The sequence below is a fragment of the Sturnus vulgaris genome, chromosome 3, assembly GCF_052056855.1.
Source record: "Sturnus vulgaris isolate bStuVul1 chromosome 3, bStuVul1.hap1, whole genome shotgun sequence".
NCBI classification, from domain to species: domain Eukaryota; kingdom Metazoa; phylum Chordata; class Aves; order Passeriformes; family Sturnidae; genus Sturnus; species Sturnus vulgaris.
Window position 1 is genome coordinate 70,401,561 of NC_142245.1, and position 16,423 is coordinate 70,417,983.

General features: G+C 43.1%; 2 protein-coding genes and 1 non-coding gene across 4 annotated transcripts in view; all 3 read left to right on the forward strand.

The window, feature by feature from the left end:
- The window catches only part of AK9 (adenylate kinase 9), a 59,852-nt gene extending 55,798 nt beyond the window's left edge, over window positions 1-4,054 (forward strand). The window contains exons 35-36 of the mRNA XM_088161921.1: window positions 97-211; window positions 3,703-4,054. Of these exons, the coding sequence (XP_088018047.1) occupies window positions 97-211; window positions 3,703-3,905 (318 nt within the window). The 3' untranslated portion in view covers window positions 3,906-4,054. The remainder of the gene's footprint in view (window positions 1-96; window positions 212-3,702) is intronic.
- Window positions 72-15,860, forward strand: ZBTB24 (zinc finger and BTB domain containing 24). 2 transcript variants are annotated; one of them, XM_088161924.1, is made up of 7 exons: window positions 72-211; window positions 7,307-8,294; window positions 8,701-8,868; window positions 10,077-10,160; window positions 10,859-10,942; window positions 12,945-13,026; window positions 13,881-15,860. In XM_088161924.1, the coding sequence occupies exons 2-7, from the start codon at window positions 7,334-7,336 to the stop codon at window positions 14,689-14,691; spliced, it is 2,190 nt and encodes a 729-aa protein (XP_088018050.1). In that variant the 5' UTR covers window positions 72-211; window positions 7,307-7,333; the 3' UTR covers window positions 14,692-15,860. The 2 variants fall into 2 exon arrangements, with proteins under 2 accessions (XP_088018050.1, XP_014748908.1); XM_014893422.2 differs by lacking the exon at window positions 72-211 and adding an exon at window positions 4,546-4,595.
- LOC148224402 (small nucleolar RNA SNORD36) lies at window positions 11,878-11,953 on the forward strand. Its single transcript, XR_015802931.1, has one exon. It is a non-coding gene; the product is annotated as a small nucleolar RNA SNORD36 (small nucleolar RNA).
- Window positions 15,861-16,423: the final 563 nt, after the last annotated feature.

Genomic DNA, 16,423 nt, shown 5'->3' on the forward strand with positions numbered 1-16,423 from the left:
GAGTATTGCCCTGTATTGTTAGATCTATGTTACAACAGGATAAGGCATTGTTCAAGATTTCTCTAATGGTCTTTTAAATCTGTTTTCTTTCTTTAGGGAGTAGCAACTTCTCTAATAAAAGCTCTGCATGAAGTCGGCAGTCTTAAGCCAAAGTTTCCATTCCTAAGTGTGAAAGAAACTGCTCTGCTTTTTGTCTCCTTCCATCTAAAAGGTAGCGTATAAAATAGCATGCTGTAAAAATAACTAATTGTATAAATGACATAAGTCCTCTGATACAATATAGATAGCAAATTAGTGGTCATACTTGCTAGTTTTTAGAATTTCTGTTTGGGGTTTTTTCAGCCAGAGATACCAGTTGCAGGTAATAATCTTTAATAGTTTGCAATCAGCTTAACTAGTGCCAGCTTTCATGATTTCAATGTCCTTGTTTGCTGCTCTGCTATAGCTTTTGGGCTGGTTTCCAGTACTGCTGGAAATTTCTGGAGCAAGACTGACATTTCTTTCAATTCACCACTTTTGTCTTTTATAAGCCAACCTGTTCACTGGGAGAACTTCACCTGGCCTTTTGTATTTTACATTTTTACTTATTCATTTAGATAATACCAATCTTAATTAGTTCTTTGAAGCTTTTCACATCCTGTGTTTCCTCATGTAGTTTCCAGAGCCCTCCAGAATTTTCTTGAACTGTCACAGATATTTTTGCTAGCACAGCTTTGTTAAGACCATTGAACTGGGCAGGCACATGGTAAGCCCCTGCATAAATGTACAGTTCCTAAGCCACCAAACTGCTTTTATACTGTAGTTTGCTTCATTCACAAAGGCTGTTTTCATTCTATTATTAGCATGGCTTTGCTAACAAAAGGATGCCCATGATAGGAATGTTTTGCTCATATTGCAACATTAAATCATTATTAGTAGTGGATAATGAACCAGAAAGTTTATGCAAGTGCATAAATCTCTTCTCCTCATGCATAGGAATCCAGAAAAACAAGTTATCTTCTTCTATTGCTGGGTAGGACTGCTTCCAGCTTTAAGATGTAGCATTCCTGTACACTGACAAATCACTTGAACATGAAGAAGAACTTGTTTCAAGTGCTAGTGACCAAACACTGGAACAGATTGCCGAGAGAAGTTTTGGGGTCTTCATGAGTGGAAATATTCGAGAACCATCTGAACACAATCCTGTGCCATGTGCTCTGGGATGATCCTGCTTGAGCAGGGAGGTTGGACCAGATGACCCACTGTGGTCCCTTCCAGCCTGATCCATCCTGTGATTCTGTGATTTGTTGCAAATACAGCATTATTTATTATTGTGCATCTCTTCAGAATAGTCATGCCATTCTTGATCAAAAAATTTGATCAAAGTGCTTCAACTTGTGGTCCTCTGGAAATTTATTTCATCCTATTTCTATGTGAAGTTAAATCTTCAATTAACATCATACTCTAATCTCACATTTAAGTAGGGGACAAGAAGCAGGGGTTTAGTTGCTCCTTCAGCTTCTCTCACATCATTGGATTGTTTTCAGTATCTGAGGAGGTACAGGTGATCAACCACAAATGCAGAGGGATTTACCCCTGGAAAGAGAGTAGTAAACCATATATCACTAGAGTGATTGAGTGTCCTTCAAGCTAGACTCCTGTAAGGGCTGTATGTAGAGCAATGCTTGAAAAATCTCTCAGAAACTGTTCAGTATAGCTGTCTACAGTTTAAAGCTAGTGGGCTGAAGTATCTTATAGCATAGTTCTTTGTGCTGTCCAGTTTTTGTAATGAGATATAAAATACTGTCCATAAGAAAAAAAATTGTTATGATTTGGCTCACTCCTTCCCCTTTGCCTCAGGATAACAATTAAAATAATATACTGTACTCTGAGGACTGGCACTCAATATTAATGTATGCCAAAATAGGGCTTAGGGCAGAGAGTAACTTTCCTTCCTCCTCCAAACTACTGGTCAGCTCTTCACAGAATCATGGAATCATAGAATATGCTGAGTTGGACAGAACCCACAACGATCATTGAGTCCAACTCCTGGCACTGAACAGGACCATCCCCAAGAACCACTGACTCTTGGAGAGCATTGTCCAAACTCTTCTTGAACTCTGTCAGGCTGGTGCTGTGACCACTTCCCTGGGGAGTCTGTGCCAGTACCCAACCACTGTGGGCACTCAACCCAGTGAAGAACCTTTTCCTGATATCCAACCTAACTCTTCCCTGACACAACTTCAGGTTATTCCCTCACGCCTTGGTCACTACAGAGAAGAGATCAGTGTCTGCCCCTCCTCTTCCCCTCATGAGGATGTTGAAGACTGCAGTGAGGTCTCCCCTCAGTCTCCACCAGGCTGAACAGACCAAGTGACTTCAGCTGCTCCTCACACAGTTTCCCCTCAAGATGCTTCACCATCTCTGTTGCCCTCATTTGGACACTCTCTAATAGCTTAATGCCTTTCTTATATTCTGGCACCCAAAACTGCCCCCAGCACTCGAGGTGAGGCTGCCCCAGTGCAGAGTAGAGCAGGACAATCTCCTCCCTTGCCTGGCTGGTGATGCTGTGTTTGATGCACCCCAGGACACCACTGGCCCTCCTGGCTGCCAGGGCACTGCTGACTCATGTTCCACTTGCCATTAACCAGGACTCCCAGGTCCTTTTCCAAGGTGCTGCTTTCCAGCCTCTCAGTCCCCAGTCTGTCTGTACATCCAGAGTTGTCCCATCCAGATGCAGATTCCAGCACTTTCCCTCATTTAACTTCATATGGTTGGTGATTGCCCAGTCCTCTCGTTTGCCAAGGTCTCTCTGCTGGGCCTCCCTGCCCTGGAGAGTGTCAACAGCTCCTTCCAGTTTTGTGTCATCTGTGACCTTGCTTAGTATCCCTTCCAGTCCTGCATCCAAGTAATTTATGAAGATATTGAAGAGCATAGGGCTGAGGATGGAGCCCTGGGGAAACCTATCAGTGACAGGTCACCAGGCCAATGTCACCCCACTCCCTGTAACCCTTTGTGTCTGACTGGTGAGCCAGTTGCTCACCCATGGCATGATGTGTATATCCAGCTGTGTGCCTGACATTTTGTCCAGAAGGATATTGTGAGAAAGTATTGAAAGCTTTACTGAAATTAGAAGAGATTACATCAACTTGTCCCTTGGTCAACTAGGTGGATTATTACCTTGTCATACAAGGAAATCAGGTTTGATAAGCAGGACTTTTCTGTTGTGATGCCATGTTGGTCACAGTCTTGCTTATCAAACTTGACTTCCTTGTATGACAAGGTAGCCCACCTTATGGGCAAAGCATTTAGTTCATAGAACACCTGTGCCAAGGACACAGTGACCCAGCAACTGCCATGCCAGACCTGGGCTATTCCCAGGATGTGCTACTTCAGGTTGTGTGCCACACTACCCAAATTTGTCACTGCCTGGAGTTTCACCAGTATCTCACAGTCTGAGAAATGGGAAGTTGATAGCAGCTCAGCATGTTTGTTGTGTCTTCTTTTACAAAAGCCTGATCTTTCTGATTATCATGACCTTTTGGATTCAGAAACTTTCTGAAATACCACACTTGATCTTTTTGGCTTGGCACTAATGGTCAAGGTGTTTATCTGTACCGTGGGTAACACTGACAGAGGTAGACTTGGTCCCTTTGAAAAGTTCTGTAAGGTAATTCCACAGAATTTATAGAGGACACTAACATGCTGCCTAAATTCTTGCAGCACACAACCCCCGGAGCTCGGAGCCAGTGCGGCAGATGTACAGGAAGAAGCTGCTGCAGTTCGTGGAGCACTGCCAACTCATCCCCTACCTGGGGACTGTCATGAAGGGCCCATATAAGGAGCCAAGAGATCGGCCCCTTGGCTTTGATGACAGGCTGCAGACTTTTCTTTCCCTGAAAGGCACCCGCCCCACTTTTGTGTGAACCCTGTATTTCCACTGATTAACACATGGAGTGTTGCCATCAGGAACCAGCATGGCTCCAACGTGGCCTGCAAACATCACACATTCTCAGGCCAGTTTTTTAACCATGAAAATAAAATATTTTGTCTGAAGTTGAGAGATATAAAGCTACTAGAGTGTCCAAAGGAAGGCTATGACAATAGTGAATGGCCTTGAGTGGAAACTGTGAGGAACAGCTGAGGTCACTTGGTCTGTTCAGCCTGGAAAAGATAGACCACCTTGAAGTCTTCACTATCCTCGTGAGGGGAAGAGGAGGGGCAGATACTGATCCCTTCTCAGTGACAGGGCCCGAAGATGGAATGGCCTGCAGTTGTGCTAGGGGAGGATTAGTTTAATTATTAGGGCTTTTCACCCAGAGGGTGGTTGGACACTAGAACAGAATCTCCAGGGAAGTGGTCACAGCACCAAGCCTGGCAGAGTTCAAGAAGCATTTGGCAACATGGTACATGTGGTATTCTGGTACAGGGTGTGATTTTGGGGCTGTCCTGGGCAGGGCCGGGAGCTGAAACCGAATGATCCACGGGACCCCCTTCCCAGCCAGGCTGTTCTGTGCTTCTGTGGCTCCAAGCCCCGCCCGCGTTGCGCTCATCGCGGCAGCGCAGGCGCGGGGCCAGCCCTGGCCCGGAAGTGCAGCGGCGGTGAGCGGCGAGCGGTGAGTGCTGGGGCCGGGCGGGCAGCTGGGCCGGGTGCTCCGGGCCCGCGGTTCTGGCGGGGCAGCGCCCGCTCCTTGCTCCTGCCCCTGCCCCGCGGGGAACGAGCGGCCTTCCCTTGAGGGGTGCCCCGAAGGGCTCTTACGGTGCGCGGGGGGCGGTGACCCGCACGGTGCCCTTCGCCGTGCCCGTGTCGAGGCCCAGCCCCGGGCCGTGCGCTGCCCCCCGGGGTCACCTCCCGGGAGCTTCTGAGCCCTTCCACGGCTGGACCGGAGTGTGTATCCAGCCTCAACTGCTGGCAGCGTGGGGCCTTCTGCTGGAGCACAGCCTCACTATAATGGTGCGGGGTTTTTAGGGAAGGCGCGTGGTTTGGATTTTGCAGTCAAAATACTAATGCTGTCTCCTGGCTAAATACCGAAGTCGTTCATGTGATCAGAAATCACAAAACACCCGCTACCTTGTCTGGGACATGCGTGGGTGTTAGGGGATGCCTGCAGGCAGAGTTGGCAGCAGCCATTCAGGAATTCTTGTAAGGCACAATACGGCAGATTGGGTCACACCAACTTTAAGGTGCTCCAGCAACAAACATCAGGCTCACATACTCCAGAAATTAAAGCCCACAGATAAAACAATTTGTCTCCACCGTGAACTATTTGGTAGATGATTAGGGCTAAAGAATCCCTTTTTCACCATCTCAGTAGCATTTAGGTGTCAGCTGTAGGTAGTGTCTGCTGTTTTGTGGAGCATTTGTTGAGGTGTTTGAAACTGTGGCAATAACCAAATACAAATACGCAAATTTATGTGTTTGATATTATACCTGTATAAATTAGGATATAACAGGTAGCTAATCTGGTTTATCTTTGCTTTAGCTGAGCTTTGTAGATTCCATAATATCTGGAGGATTCTTCCGAAGTTGCTGGATTTTTTCTTTGTTTGTTATTAATTTTTGCAAATTTACTATTGAAGAAGCTTAGCAAGTCAAATTGATTGTTAACAGATACCTCAATGAACCCTATATTAGACAGAACCCTTCGAAACACTGCTGTTTCTGTGTTTGTATTGCCCACCTTCTTAGGCTGAAGCTTAGTAAAGTTAAAAGTGTTAAAGTGTTAAAAAAGAGAAATTTTCGGAAGGATAGATGGGAGTAAAAGAAGTCGTGAAGTCCTGCCACACTGATACCAGTGAAGTTTTATAATTTATTACAGGATTCCCTAGCCTTGTCCCTGAATAAACTGTACTGATCAAACTGCAGTTGACTGTTTTTGTTTCCAGTGTGGTGGGTTGGTTCTGGCTGGATACCAGTGCCCACCAGAACCACTCTGTCACTCCCCGCCTCAGGTGGATAGGGGACAGAGAATATAATAGAAGCTCATGGGTTGAGATAAGGACAGAGAGATCACTCACCAGTTTCCAGCACAGGCAAAACAGATTTGACTTGAAATTACTTTCTTGTCAATGAGATCACTGTCAGATAGGAGAAATAAACCCAAATCTTCAAACAGCTCACCCCACCTCTCCCTTCTTTCCAGGCTCAGCTTTAGTCCCAGTTTTCTCTACCTCCTCCCTCCAGCAGTGAAGGAGGATGGAGAATGAGGGCTGCAGTTGGTTCATCACACATCGTCTTTGATTATCCTTTGACTCCTTACACTCTTCACCTGCTCCAGTGTTGGGTCTCTCCCACAGGGGACACTCCTTCTTCCACAAACTACTTTAGCCTGAGTCCTTCCCATGGGCTGCAGTTCTTCACAAAATGTTCCAGCTTGGATCCCTTCCCCAGGTGCAGTCCTTCAGGAACAGTCTGCTCCAGCCTGAGTCCTCCATGGGGTCACAAATCCTGGCAGCAAACCCATTTCAGTGTGGGCTCGTCTCTCCATGAGGCCATAGGTCCTGCTGGGAGCCTGTCCCCACACAGGCTTCCCACAGGCTCCCAGCCTCTTTCAGGCATCCATCTGCTCTGGTGTGGGGTCCTCCAGGATCTGCAGGTGGATCTGTGTTCCACCATGGACCTCCATGGGCTGCAGGGGCACAGCAGCCTCACCATGGTCTGCACCAGGGGCTGTGGGAGAATCTCTGCTCTGGCACCTGGAGCTCCTCCTCTACTGACCTTGGTGTCTGCAGGGCTGCTGTTCCCACATATTCTCACTCCTCTCTCCAGGTGCAGTTGTGTACGTTTCTTCCCCCATACTAAATCTGTTATCCCAGAGGTGATACCAGCATCAGCTGATGGGCTCAGCCTTGGTCTGCAGTGGGTCCATCTTGGAGCTAGCTGGTGTCGGCTGTGTAAGACATGGGGAAGCTTCTGGTAGCTTCTCACAGAAGCCACCCTTGTAGTGGCTTCCCTGCTACCCAAACCTTGCCATGCAAAGCCAGTGCTGTACTAAGGAGCTGTGACCAAGGAATTGTTTCTCTGACTGTTTTAGTTTCAGAAGCTAGGGTAGCATTTTTTTTTTAGGTAATACAGAGTTCACAGTACATCAGAGATAAAAAAGATAGGCAGTAATTCTGATCTAAAAAACTATCTGTAGCCTTTTCATAGGATTTAAAAATACTTTTAAAAGAAATTCCATGTCAGCAATAGTGTTGATTTTTCAAAAATTCAGAGGATTCAGAACTGCTTCAGAAACTTGAACTCAGTGGTATAACAAATGATACTTGAGTCTTATAATGCCGACTGTTAAAATAACTTTTTACTAAAGCTATTCTGTTTTTCTAGGCACCTTGTTTAATATTCATAATTAAAATGGCAAAAACAACTGATCCTTCTGAGAAACTGATCATCTACTCCAAAGCTCACAAAGATACCATCCTAGCTAATTTTGAGGAACAAAGAAAAAAAGATTTTCTTTGTGATATTACTCTGATAGTGGAGAATGTGCAATTCAGAGCCCATAAAGCTTTGCTGGCTGCCAGCAGTGAATACTTCTCAATGATGTTTGTAAATGAGGATGAAATAGGGCAGTCAATTTACATGTTGGAGGGAATGGTTGCAGACACCTTTGGACTTCTGCTGGAATTTATCTACACTGGCTGCCTCTGTGCCAGTGAGAATAGCACAGAACAAATCCTGGCTACTGCACAACTGCTGAAAGTGACTGACTTGGTATGGGCCTGTACAGACTACCTGGAAAGCCGCAGCCCGGGTAGTGCATTTCCAGCTGAAAGTGGAGCCTCTGTTGTTGAAAGTGAAAGGAAAAATGATGATCCACCAAAGCGAAAACGGGGACGACCAAGGAAAATCAAGGTTGTCCAAGAAGAACAAGAAGAATCCGGAGCAAATTCTGCTGAAGATGGGCAGCTGAGAGAGAACAACTCCATGCAAAATGAGCAAAATCATATGAAAAAAGACACTGAAGTAGAAGAAACAGTAGCCAGTGAACAGGCTTCAGTGAGGAAGGATGGAGAAGGAACTGAACCTGCTTGTGGCTCAGAGGCTGCTGTTGATCTCTCAGCTGAGAAAGATGAAAACTACGATCCCAAATCTGAAGGAATACAGAGCACTCAGAGCCGTTACAGCAAACGGAGAATAATGAGATCAATCAAACTAAAAGATTATAAACTTCTTGGGGATGAAGATGAGAAAGGACTGGCCAAGAGAACTGATGGGAAAAGAAAACGTGCGGGTTCTGAGGCTCGCTGCAAAGACTGTGGAAAAGTATTTAAGCATAATCACTTCTTGGCTATTCACCAGCGAAGCCATACAGGTAGGCCTTCAGAGACTGCTGCTTTTGGGTTAGGTTTAGTGATGTTGCCAAATGCAAGTAACTGTTGAAGTGCTGGTTGTTGACTACAGCAGGAATATCCAAAATAGCATCCTGATCCAAATTATGATGTGTTCTGTGTTTGCTGGTTTATTCTTGTCAGCAGATCTCAGAACTTTTACGTCTCACCTAGATTTCAGTGTAATTAATCATTTCATTTTTTAAGCAGTAAATTATATGGCAATTGATAAAGAATTATTTCATTCATGCGTGAAGCTTGTCTCTTTACCACTAATCAAGACTAATTTTCTCAGTAGCTACAACATTGCAGCATATCTCACTACCGTCTTAAAATATCTAGTGAGAAATGATCACATCTATGCCTAAAAATGTCATATTGTGCTTTCAGGAGAGCGCCCGTTTAAATGCAGTGAGTGTGGCAAAGGCTTTTCCCAGAAGCATTCACTTCAAGTCCATGAGCGGATGCACACCGGGGAACGGCCGTACACATGCACCATTTGCAGTAAGGCTCTGACAACAAAGCATTCTCTTCTGGAGCACATGAGCCTACATTCAGGTAAATACTTCAAGGCAAATGTAGCTCTCTGCTGCACGATTTTTCCTTTCTGAAAAAAAGGTACATCTGATCTGTCTTGTGTTCGCTGGTGTCACGTTCCACTGAGGGAAACTGCAAAGAGTTCTTTTAAAAATAGACGGTCAGGAACAAAATAATGCCAAACGAGACAGACATTATATCTGAGAACCATTTATTGGTAACAAAAAAACAAAACAAAAACGAGTTACCCTACTAAAGAGAGCTGGAAAAGACAGAACAAGAGTAAGAAAAATGGGAAAGGAGTAGGGGAGAGAGAGAGGGGAGACAGAGAGAAAAAGAGACCACTGGAGGTCAGGGAGTGCCCTCGACGTTCACAAGACAAGGCTGTGCACGCTGCCTGCCTGTGCATGGCTCCTGTGGTGAGGGGCAGCTGGACACGAGGTGAGGGGATGCTCAGGCAGGAGGCCCAGAGCCCTGGACCAGAAGTCTGGACACAGCTGTGGTGAGGATCACAGCAGTGGGCTGGCTCAGAGGTGGGTGGGGTTGGACACTGGGGGCTCAGGCAGGAACTCTGGGACAAAGCAGACAAGGAGTTGGTCAGGGACACAGGAAGGCAGGATGGACGCGAGGGTGAGCAAGAGCCAGCGAGGACAGGAGAGCCAAAAGGCAGACTGGGGCCAGGGCAAAAAGCATAAGCTTCAAAAAGCCCTGACTCAAAATGAAGTTTCAAAAAACCCTTTGAATTACCAAGCCTCAAAAGCAAAAGCCCAGTCTCAAAAAAGCCCCAAGCCAAAAGCCCAACTCAAAAAACAGATAAACAGATTCAAAAAGCCCAGAGGCTTGTGATGCAGTTACTCTTCATATCCTCCACCTGCTGACAGACCATTGGCCTAGTCCAATATCCCACTGCAGTCCATGTTAGAGACCTTTTACCATCTGATTGGAGAGTGTCTCTGGGATACAGTGTCTTCCCCTGCTGACTGCCTGTCCCATGTGAGACATGAAGTGGTTGCAAGGAAAGGTTTCCCCAGAGACAGGTCTTTCCTCCATCTTCTAGCTGCCTTCTGCATGTGGCACATGTGCAACCCCTCCACCATGTGCCTCTGACAACCATTGCTGAGGCAAATCAAAACTGAATCAGCTCCTCACAGCTAGCTTGTGTATTTTATTTATTTCCTTACACTTGCTCTGGACGTGGCTTACATTTTAATAAGTGATCTTCTCTACAGGGCAGAAGGCTTTTACCTGCGATCAGTGTGGGAAATACTTCAGCCAAAAGAGACAGCTCAAGAGCCACTATCGACTACACACAGGTATAACAAGTTTGAGTTGAGGATCTGGCTTACAGTCCATGCTGATTTGTCTTCCTAACGGTTGACTTAGGCTGAAAGTTCTTCCTCAGTGATGTATTTAGTCTCTGCTACCTTGATGTGTCATATCTTGGTATAACAGTGGATAGGGCGAAAAAGACATAATGGTGTATAGTAAATGGAATTTGTAGAAAAGTATTTAATTGAAAAGGGCTCTTATGATGATTAAAAATTAGTTACACTGTATTTGACATACAGCTTGATTATTTTAGCCCTGTTGTCCATGCTACATAAAAGCTGGGGGTTGTATAAACAATTGTGTCTGCTGCCTGGTGTGCAAATTGCATTGTAGTTGCCCACTACTTTGGACTAGTAAGGGCATACAAGCTTTAGGAAGTGCTCTTCTCATTTCTGGAATGGGATGGAGATACACACAGAGGAAATAGAGGAGAAAATCAGAATTTACAAGGCTTCAAGGTGTTTTTGGGCAGGAGCAGGTGTCAGTCCCTTCTTTTCCTGTGGTAATACTAAATTGAGGAATAGGAGTCTGACAGGATAGGGAGGAGACAGTGAATCACCTTTTGTTTTATCTCTATATTATATCAAAGTGGTTATTTTACAGGAAAGTGCTTTAACAAAGATCACTGAAGAGATACAGGGGATCACTTATGCACTGACACTTTTTTTGTTATTGCGACAAGGCCGTTCACTGCCGGAATGTAACCAGTGTCGTCGCAAATTCATGGACGCAGCTCAGCTAAAGAAACATCTAAGAACACATACAGGTAATGTTCTACCATGGGTTTTGTGAGGTTTGTGGTTTGTTTTTTCTTGAAGTTACATGTTAGGCATGTTATGCCTAAACAATGTTAGGCAAATTATGCTTGTCTCTGTGGAATGAACTTCTGCTCTACTTGTACTTAATGATGCCTGTGTTGCTAATTAAGAGATTTGACATCAAGAATGCAGGAGCACAAAAACGGTTGTGTTACAGCAGCACAGAATCACTGCCTATTACAGGAAGAGGGCTTTTTTCCCCAGTTTTATAAATACTGCTGCAGAAAATGTCAGTTAGCTTTCCTGTGATAGAATCCTGGACTGAGAATTCAGTTTGTCAGAAGAGCAGTATCCAGCATGTATCGGGCTTGCAGTGAGCTGGCAAGTAACAGAAAGTTACAGAAAGTGTGTCCTAAATGAGTTGGACACCTCTGTCTGTGAGGGATGGCTGCTTACGAAAAGTGCTCTTACCAGAAAAATAATTATTTTCATTTAGCTTTTACTGTGCTGTAATAAACCAGATGTTGAGAGGAGATGAGCTGGGAGGGATGATTTAATGCAAGTGCGTCAGAGGGTGTTTTAAGAGATTTAGAGGGCAAGCTGGTAATGAATCACTGGATAACAGAGATAAAAATGGTGATCTATCCTCTCATAATAAAAAAGCAAAAACTTCATAAAATACTTTCCTTTGAAGGGTAAGTTCATAAGGTAATGTGAATAATTTTGTCTTTTAAAATAACTAGAAACAGTGGCAGTTGTTTCCTCACAAAATCAAATTATTCTTAAACGTGTCACTTGCAGTTGTAATACATAGTTCAGTCTCAAGCATGCTTTACCTCGTTCATTTTCTCCTCTTTTCTAAGTGAAAAAGATTTAAATTTTCTGGGATATGCTGGGGTCAAAACGTGTGCTTCTGGGAGTTTTTGGTTATCCAGAATAGTGTTAGCATGTGATACTTAGATAATATTTTTTTGAGAACACAGTGTTGACATACACAAGAGTTTTGTATCTGAAGCTGATACAACTCTATAAATGTAGTGGGAAATGAGAAGAGGAAGCTTACTAGCAAGGTAAGTTGCAAAAATATATGAGCTAAGCTGATTTTTAGCAGAGGTCCCTTCTGACAAATGTTTCTTGTTCTCTCATCCTTTATCCATGCCCTCCAAAGCCACATGAAAGCTGGTAAGCATTGCAGTTCTATGCTAAATGGGAAGCTTCCTTGGAAACTGGCTGCTGCCCAATCTCTGGGTTTGGTGTGCTTTGATGGTGTGAATTACCACAATGGTGATCTGGATTCTCATGTCTAGTGTCTTAAAGAACCTCAGTGCTACAAGAATTTGTTAGGCAGTGAATTAGGATTTGCTTTGGTTGGGTAGTATCTGTTTCTTGTGAACTTTCTTATGATTTAATTTGGCCTCTCTGCTTCTACTCAATTAGACATCAGAATTTCAAATGCACTACAAAATAAACAAATAAAAAATCTCCAAACAAACTCATGTTTTATTTAACTCAAGATAATTTAATTTTTTACTAACTGATGTTCCCAAAATATCATAGGCCTAGTGTGATGGGGCCTTATAGAAAGCCAGGCAAGTTGTTAAGGTAATGGATTCATTTTCCAGGTTTGGAAGTTTGGGCTTACTCCTCTGCATGGTGCTGCACGTGAACCTACCATTAATGCCAGGGTTCAGGGACAGCTTTCTTCAAAGCATTTCTGTTCATGTGGAACACCCACATCTGTGCCATAGATGCAGCTTTTTGTTGCTTTGGGGGCTTGGATCACCTAATTCTTCATCTTCAAAGGGGAGAAATGCTAGAGGTGTGCATTTAAAATGTTATACCCTCATTTTGATAGTGAGTTCATTCAGTTTGGATATCTGCTGACCCGTGGCAGAAGCATGAAGAGCCAACAGTGCACCCTTGATACTGTGTATGGTAAAATACAATATGTTTTTAATGCATCGATGAAAAGTGCTATTTAAAACTGAAGTCACTTTTTTTTTTTGATAGGTGAGAAGCCCTTCACTTGTGAGATTTGTGGCAAATCATTTACAGCTAAAACTTCACTTCAGACTCACATTAGAATTCACAGGTAAAGTATGTCTTATTTTCATTACATTCTTTAAAAATGTAACTTCTAATTTTATAATTTGGATGTAGTGCTTGTTTAATTATAGAACGGTCAGGACTTGTTTGCATTTTGAATGACTGTTAAAAACTTGACATTTTTGCTTAATCTATGTAAGGAAAAGATCGGTAGTGGAAAGTACTGAAGTCCTAAATACTCATGTGCCAAGATATTGTAAGAGTCTTCTTTGGTGTTTTGTGTCTGTTCACTGACAATGAACTTACTGCTCTAGTTTGTGAAAATTTTACTGGAAGTTTTATTAGACAGCAGAACAGTAACCACGGTGTTTCAAGGTTCTTGGAGCATTGTCCTGTTATTCTGTGAGCTCTAATAGCATTAATTGTCTTTTACCTCTGTCAGTACATTGTATTGCATAAAGACACGTTAGATTTTAAATCACTGGAGAGCTGTTGTCTAAGAAAACATTTCCAGTAAAATTTCTTATCCTTTTGACACAGGCAGCAAGTTAGGATTTGGATACTGTTTGTTTTTAAGCTCACACTGTTAATGAATGTTCTTAAAATGGTCAGTGCTTAGAATTGTGCAAAGTTGTTGCACTCTTGTCAAGGTCTAGCAGCATGGAGCTTGTACCTCTGGTTTTATGAGAGGAAGGCAATTATCTCTGTAGCTCTGGAGTATATACTAATTATACAGTTTGTGAAGTCAAATAGAGGATTCTTTTAATGACACTGCCCTTAAAGTGCTTACAATTCAGAAAAACAATGTAATCGTTTAAGTATTTTATTACAGAATAAGTTTCAGAAAGCAGCATTGTCAAAGTGAATGTTTTAACGAGATAAATTTCTTTCCTTTTGCAGAGGAGAAAAGCCATATTCTTGTGATATATGTGGAAAATCCTTCTCTGATTCCAGTGCTAAGAGAAGACATTGTATCTTACACACAGGCAAAAAGCCTTTTGCCTGCCCAGAATGTAGTTTGCAGTTTGCTCGTCTGGACAACCTGAAGTCTCATTTGAAAATTCACAGCAAGGAAAAGCAGTTTCAGGAAGCCAGTGCCGCTTCGAGCACCAACACTCATCCAGAAGAAGTGAGAAACATTCTCCAGCTGCAGCAGTACCAACTTGCCACCTCAGGAGGGCAGGAAATTCAGCTGCTGGTTACAGATGCAGTACACAACATCAACTTCGTGCCTAGCCACAATCAAGGCATCAGTATTGTGACTGCAGAAAATGCCCCCAGCATGACAACAGAGCAGGCTGCAAACCTCGCGCTCCTTGCGCAGCCGCCGCAGCAGCTGCAAAACTTGCTGCTTTCAGCTCAGCAGGAGCAAGCAGAACAAATCCAAAGTATCAATGTGATTGCAAACCAAATAGAGGCTGCCCAACCTGAACAAATGCATGTCATCACTCTTTCCAAGGAAGCACTAGAACATCTCCATGCTCATCAAGGACAAAATGAACAAATCCACTTGGCGGGATCTTCACATCCCGCTCAGCACGTGCAGATGGCTCAGGAATCAAGTCAGCAGTCTCACTCTAGCCATGATACGGTTCCTTCCCATCAAGTCAGTGAAGAACAGAATCAAAGTGTACTTGTTTCCAAATCCCATCAGCCTCTGTCAGTAAATGAGTCGTCTCATGAGCATCCTATCCAAGCACAGGCTTTCTGAAATGCTTGTTTGTCAGCAGAGAGCTAGGCCAGAGAATGCTTCTCATCCAGGCAGGGATTACATGTGTCACACTTTTTTTTTTGCAAGATAAGCTATCCAAAGATGCATTTCTTGGTGATTTTGGATGGGTGACTCAGTTTCCTTAACCATATTTATTTTAGACTATGTTGTTTTTCTGGATTGATATTTCTTTACCACTTAGTCCATACCTTGCAAGCAAATAATGTGGGGTTTTGTGCTTTGTACACATCTCTGCCTCCTGAGGACATATTTAGCCCTTTTTTACATTTCTGTGTGACTCTCCATATAAGTTCACCTTGCTGGTAGGAGAACAATGTTTAGGACATCTGCTGATCACGAAGTACCACTTCTCTGACAAACTTAACATTATACCTGAGCTACTGTGAAGCTTAAAACAACCAGTACTTTTTGAAAAGCTAACACTGTATTTCTTACATTTAATGAGCTTTCTCCCTGCAGGTTAATGTATAATTCTTTATGTAATCATTCCCTGAAGTGCATTATGAGTTACTGACTGCCAAATTAATTTGGTTTGGGTTGAAACTGTTGCAGCCTTTAACTGGCCCTGAATCTTCCTTCCTGTTTACTATGTGCTGTACACATTTTGCTCCTCAGAAACCTTTAAGCCATTGCACTTGAATAGTGGCAGTGAGATGTGATGGTTACACTGGAGAACTGAAACCCCCGAATTCTGCTCTGTTAATTCTACCACTCATTCTCTATGTGACTGGGGGCAAGGTAGTTGACCTCTGTGCCTTATTTCATTATCTAGTAAGTGGGGATAGTGTTCACACACTCTGCCAAGCACTTTGAAGAGCTCTTGATGTTGAAGGCACTGTTTATCTCTTCCTGACAGGATTGTCTCAAGCTTAGAAGCCACTGTATATTTAAAGTGTTATTTTTTGTACTTTTGAGAGAAGAACGTAATCTTAATTTCATATATGTTAAAACTGGTAATTGTTTATGTGAGGATTCAAACAATGAAGAGCATCACTTCAGAGCATAACAAGTTATATAAATGGGGCACATCACTTAAAGTTGTAAAACTATTTTTGTTGACTAAATTAGATTGTGTACAGATTGTTTTCAATGACTGACTGCTAACAAAAAAGATTTGATATCACAATAAAATGCCTTGTCAAAACACATGCTTTCTGTTTTCAGGTTTGACTACGAGTAACACCTTTGCATGGTTGGACTGCTGTGTTAAAATCCAGTTAAAATGCCACTGCTACTTAACATGCTCAGTTGTCACTTCATATTTAAAATGTCATACTTGTGATTTACATTGATGTTTTATGTTATAACAAATGAAAAATTCTAAAAAAAACGTGGTGAATTTAAAGGCAAAATTATTCCTATTTTTTATAAAATCCCCTGTTCCAGCTCCAGACTACTTGGCCTGCTCCTGACTGCATGCTGCAGAAGTTTGGTTAGATATCTCCATGTCTTCAAAGTACTGGATCACTTTTCTATAAATGGATCATGATAAGGGTAGACAGTGGGAATAAATCAATGAAAGAAAAAAAAAAAACCAAAAAGCAACAAGCCATCCCACAGCAAAGGTGTTGAGGCTTTTCATCTTTCTTCTCAAAATGGAGAAATAAAATTGTGTACCTTCTGCCACCGAAGTGAACCAGCATATTCTGCAGTTCTGCCTGAGAAGCTTGAAGTCTTGGTGTTGTAGAGCAGATAAGTAAATACAGTAAAG

Coding starts and splice junctions, on each gene's coding strand:
- ZBTB24 (XM_088161924.1), top strand. CDS start 7,334: ATGGCAAAAACAACTGATCCTTCTGAGAAACTGATCATCTACTCCAAA. Junction 8,869..10,076: donor GCACATGAGCCTACATTCAG/GTAAATACTTCA, acceptor TCTTCTCTACAG/GGCAGAAGGCTTTTACCTGC. Junction 10,943..12,944: donor ACATCTAAGAACACATACAG/GTAATGTTCTAC, acceptor TTTTTTTGATAG/GTGAGAAGCCCTTCACTTGT.